This window comes from Hemibagrus wyckioides, linkage group LG15 (genome assembly GCF_019097595.1).
Source record: "Hemibagrus wyckioides isolate EC202008001 linkage group LG15, SWU_Hwy_1.0, whole genome shotgun sequence".
Lineage (NCBI taxonomy): Eukaryota > Metazoa > Chordata > Actinopteri > Siluriformes > Bagridae > Hemibagrus > Hemibagrus wyckioides.
In genome coordinates this window covers 11,524,374-11,530,000 of record NC_080724.1, presented here as the reverse complement: position 1 = coordinate 11,530,000, position 5,627 = coordinate 11,524,374, and the positions used below count along the sequence as shown (strand labels likewise).

The 5,627-nt window shown below is 32.4% G+C and overlaps 1 protein-coding gene across 1 annotated transcript in view; it reads right to left on the bottom strand.

Moving 5' to 3' along the window:
- Positions 1–5,372, bottom strand: part of LOC131365516 (protein-glutamine gamma-glutamyltransferase K-like) — a 12,470-nt gene extending 7,098 nt beyond the window's left edge. Inside the window, exons 1-6 of the mRNA XM_058409115.1 lie at positions 5,358–5,372; positions 2,787–2,889; positions 2,234–2,352; positions 1,929–2,120; positions 1,601–1,837; positions 1,401–1,519 (exon numbers count right to left, since the gene is read on the bottom strand). Of these exons, the coding sequence (XP_058265098.1) occupies positions 1,401–1,519; positions 1,601–1,837; positions 1,929–2,120; positions 2,234–2,351 (666 nt within the window). The 5' untranslated portion in view covers position 2,352; positions 2,787–2,889; positions 5,358–5,372. The remainder of the gene's footprint in view (positions 1–1,400; positions 1,520–1,600; positions 1,838–1,928; positions 2,121–2,233; positions 2,353–2,786; positions 2,890–5,357) is intronic.
- Between the last annotated feature and the right edge of the window lie 255 nt (positions 5,373–5,627).

Genomic DNA, 5,627 nt, shown 5'->3' with positions numbered 1-5,627 from the left:
TGCACCATACACTCCAGTTTGCACAGAACTCTTCAGTACACTCAGATTTGCACAGGACTTCTTGTAAACACACAGTTTTTGCACATCACCTTATTATCTCTTGTACCTTTAAATTCTTGTTTTTGCACATTACCTTATTATCTCTTTTTCCTTTAAATTTTTAGTATTTAGTATTTTTGTTATATTTTATTTGTTATATATATATTTTTATATTTTGTACCCTTAAATTATAGAATTTAGTATTTTTTGTTCGATTTCTTTTTTCTTTTTTTTATTTATTACCTATGCTTGTGGATACTGCTGGAAGTTGTAAATTTCCCATTTCTGTCTGTCTGTCTGTCTGTCTATTGTTGCTGTTCCTTAGAACATAATACTATAAAGCTACCATTATCTATCACTCTGACTGTCTGGCATATAAAATGGATCTACTGTACTGAAATATATAGGACGTATTTCATTTTACTTTGTTTACAATGTCTTCTCAAATAATCTTAGAGTCATTTCTCAGTAAGAAATTTCTTGCCTTTTTTCTAAAATAATTCAGATTAATGTGATATTAGTTTGGGTGAAATGAGTAGGGGAAAATATAGAAAAATAAAATAAAATAGCAGTTGTAGTACGAGTTATTTAGTTTGTTATTGCTTTTAGTTTATCTATCTATCTATCTATCTATCTATCTATCTATCTATCTATCTATCTATCTATCTATCTATCTATCTATCTATCTATCTATCTATCTATCTATCTATCTATCTATCTATCTATCTATCTATCTAGTTAGGAAATTGCTGGCATTAAAGGAAAAACGTCCTTTAAGTTAGCAGACAATAAGGACTTTTTCATGCCATTATTTCATATTTGTTAAACTGCATATAAATACCATATAACAGTGGTGAAAATAATGTAATATTTTATCCCACTTTTATTAATGTTGAATTCTGCTGAAATCAGTCCTGATGCTGATTCAATTACTGTTGGAGCTCAAACTAGTTCTGGCTCCAAGGCAAATCACGGTTTTACAGAATAATATTGTTTTTCGAATTCATGCATTTTAGTCTAAACAGACGTTATTTTGCAGCCACATGTAAAGTAAATTATACGTAAGTTTTCTGACAGTCTTCACAACAGGCTGTGTTTCAAGTTTCCATAACTGAAGAGAGAATTAATTAATTGTTGATTTTGTCAAGAGAGAAACCGAGGCTGAGGGAATAGATATTGGAGCTGCACATTGTGTTAGTGTTCACGTTTGCTTTGCCCTCCTGCTGTGGTATAAATGTCAAAACAACATACCAAAGAAACTGTGGTGTGCAATTTAGGAGGTAAGGACATCCAAAAGACGTGTTTAACGTTAATAAGGACGCAGAAAGCATTATAGCATGTGAAGAAAAATGGATAATTACCTGCCCAAAGTTCCAGGTCCTTCCTCCAATCTGAGACGCAGTACCGTAATACAACTTTCCCACATCATTCAGAACATATTCATTCCTCTCATTCTCGTTATCCATAAACACTGTATCATCTAAAAGTAACAATCAGGGAGAAATTGATGCGACTGCTGCTAAATTCTCACATTGTCATATTTCTGCTCAGATTTCTTTACCTTTACACCAAGGGTTAAACAGCAGGTAGATGTCGTTTTCAGGTCTGGGAATGAAAGTGGTGTCTCTTGTTACCACACTGAGCTCATAACGACCAACAGGAGCGTTTGGAGGAGAGAAGACGGAGAGTTTTATCTTATTGCTCCTCTGTTCGATAATCTTAGCCTCCCATTGGTTGCCCTGGAACTCCTTAACTAGAGGAACAGTCACTAAGGCGCTTTTTGCCAGGTGCAACGAGCCTGTAACACACACACACACACAATATGACTGTATACTCTAATACACATAATGAGCTCAAGTCATAAAAACTGAGCCTCTAATAAAACTGACCTAGTTTGAGGACGAGGTTCAGTTGGTCACTTTCGGGTTTAAAATCTCGTGAGAGCTCTATCCACATCTGGAAGCTCTGCCCTCGACGGACGATCAGGTTATCACTTTGATAACGGTCTGTGTGATGCTCCAGGCGATTTTGTCCCGTTTTGGAATTAAAGATGTCTATGGAGCGCACTAATAACTGACCATCTAAGACACAGTGAAAGAGATAATGAAGAGAAAGCTTACTTAGAATATAAGCATAAATTTAACAAGTGTTCTCCCATCATGCCCTGCATTCACAGCAGTTATTTCTGCCTTACCGTCTGCCTCCGGAAACACTTCCAGTGGCATGTGACAGATTATCTCTCCCATGTCGATGGGCCTCACTGGGAAGCGGCCAGCCGAGGAATTATGACCTATTGAATAAATGCTGCACATGCTAGAAAAAAATTAAAAAGAAAAGAATTCATAGGTGCACTTTGTAGGCACCAAAAACATTTGTTTGATCTAATTATTAAATCATTTACATTTATTAATTTGACAAAAACACATTCAGAACTACTAATGAAGCAGAAGAGTATAACAGTCCATCATTAATTCACTTCATTTGTATTTGTATATTATATATATATATTTATATATTGTACAGACACTTTAAATGTTTTAAATTGATCCATGATGTGCGATTCAAAGATAAAAGATAAAAAAAAATCCGCTAAAATCCCTAAGGAATGTGAGAAATACAGATTTCTCAAGTTTTTTTTTCTCATCATGTACTTACCTTTAACTTGAATTGAATTAACACAATTCAATTCAATTCAATTAATTTGAATGATCACAAATCATGTTGCTTGAGTAAAGAGACAATCTTACCTGATTGTAGTCTTGGGGTTTGTAGTCTGACTGGATATCCGCTCGTTTTTTTTGCAGAAAATACTGCAGTAGAGTAGAAGATACCTTTCACTGCTGATGATACCTGCATATATATACACTTATGTTTATAGACACGCCCCTTAAATCCTTATTTGTTTTGTCCCTCCTAGTTTACATGTCTCAAACCACTGGGAATTTATTTATTTATTTATTTATTTATTTATTTATTTATTTATTTATTTATTTATTTATTTAATAAGAATAAAACATTGTCTTAATTAATGATTAAAATCATGGAATTATCTGCATTGCTTATTTCTTAATGTTTATATTTTTTCATTAAAATTTAAAGGAAATATTTTTCCAAACCCATAAAAAATGAATTAATTTGAATGGCATTAATTCTGCATGTATTAATATGACATTTAATTAATATGGCTTTTTTTTAGCATGCTGCTCTGAGAGAACATTTCGGTCAAAACAGCATCCCGTGGTTGGTGATCATCACCCAGACGCGTCTCATATGATTGTGGGTTTTTCTCTTCTTTTTTTTCCCTGTTTCATGATTTAACATTTAAAACATGTGTTCAATATTGTTTCACGTGTAATGCAGCTAAAAATAACTTCTCAATAACAAAAATAAAAGTTTAATCTTTTCTGTGCTAGCCGTTACTATATGTAATGAAATGTCTAAAATAAATCTCTAAAAATTTAATGAAATTTCTAAAATATAACTCTATTAAATTTACCGAAATGTCTAAAAAAACCTCTATTACATTTAACGAAAGGTCCAAAATAAAACTCTATTAAATTTAATAAAATGTCTAAAATAAAACTCTATTAAGTTAAGTTTAAGTTATTAATTATTTAAGTTATTAAGTTTAATGAAATGTTCAAAATAACAAAATTTTTCCCATTTCACAAGTCTCAAAACTCCATCCGCTGAATAAAAGAGTACACGTTAAAACGTTAATCAATAAAACGGATGATGAACTAAACTACTAGGCAGTGAGTTGCTTTAGGATGTGTCAGATTAATTTTTTGGTGTTGTGATGCATTTTCTAATTTATTATGCGCAACTGGCAGCGCTCATTGCGAAATGCATTTCCAGCTTTGTTAGAAATGACTCACGTACAATTGCATAATAGTTCACCTGCGCAATACATATTATACAATAGTGTGTGTGTGTGTGTGACTGGTGATAACACTCGCACATTGCACTATTACACTATTTTCCAGACTCACAAGGCTCTTCATATTTATTATCTACTGCCAGTTTGCACATGTGTACTGTACTGTACTGTAAATACTGATGTAAATATGGTTTCAAATCTGCACTGCTACCTTTAATTTAACTTATTGTTTTCTATATTTAAGGTTTTTCTTCTTTTTCTATTTAGTGAAAAATAACATTAGGCATAACATTATGACCATCTGCCTAATATCGTGTTGGTCCCCCTTTTGCTGCCAAAACAGCCCTGACCTGTCATGCACTGAGTATTCTGACACCTTTCTATCAAAACCATCATTAACTTCTTCAGCAATTTGAGTAGTAGCTCGTCTGTTGGATCAGATCACACAGGCCAGCCTTCATTCCCATGTGCATCAATGAGCTTTGGCTGCCCATGACCCTGTCGCTGGTTCACCACTGTTCCTTCCTTGGACTGCCTTTGATAGATACTGACCACTGCAGACCGGGAACACCCCACAAGAGCTGCAGTTTTGGAGATGCTCTGATCCAGTGGTCTAGCCATCACAATTTGGTCCTTCGTCAAACTCAAAGCTCAAAACCTTACGCTTGTTCATTTTTCCTGCTTCTAACACATCAACTTTGAGGACAAATTGTTCACTTGCTGCCTAATATATCCCACCCATATTATATTTATTTATTATATGTTGTATCTTGTAACTGACTAATTTGCTTTATTACAACAATTTTACTTATGGGATCAATAATGTCTGTCTATCTATATCTATCTATCTATCTATCTATCTATCTATCTATCTATACTGAAAAAAAATACTTTGGATCTACAGCTATTTTTTTTTTTTTTTTACTTTTTCTCAAAACATATTTATAACTTTATTTTATGTTTTATTTTGATTATGTGTCAAAAGTCAAAAACGAATAGGCCAATGCAGCTGCATTTTCTACTTTGTAACAACTTTATTATTTTTTACTTTATAAAAAACTAAAATTGATCATTACATCCAAATGTAATTTTTACTTTGGAAAAAAACAATTGCTGTAATTTTGTTTTTATGTTATTCATTTTCTTAAGTGTGATTCCATACAAACTATAATTTATAACTGTAGCTAAATCAATATCTTGTCCTGACTTAAATCCAAAAATGTACCTACAAATAAGTTCTAGTTTTCTGCTTTCAAACAACTTAAATGTGAACATGAATACAACCAAAATAAATGTACTAATACATTAAAATAGTTTTTTACTTCAGACGAAACAAATAATTTCCTCAGAGGCAAATTTATTAACAAAATAACACAAAATAGACAGTTAAGTTCTCCTTCAAAGACACATTTATTATGTATTTTAAAATATACATTACCTTTTCTTTGAGAAGCTCAGATCTTCACAAAACTGAGGTACCACAGTCTTTGCATTTCCAAATTCATGGGAAGACTAGAAAAGAAAAAAAAGACGTGCTTTACCAATTAGCACTTAAAACAAATCACAAAAGGCACCACTGTAAATTGCATCGATTGTATTTGTTTCAGTCCTCAATAAAATTAGAATTTGCTGAAAAAAATAATCTAAGGACGGGCACTGTAGGAAGGACAAGTAAATATTTAACAAGTAAATATTTAATTTTAGAATT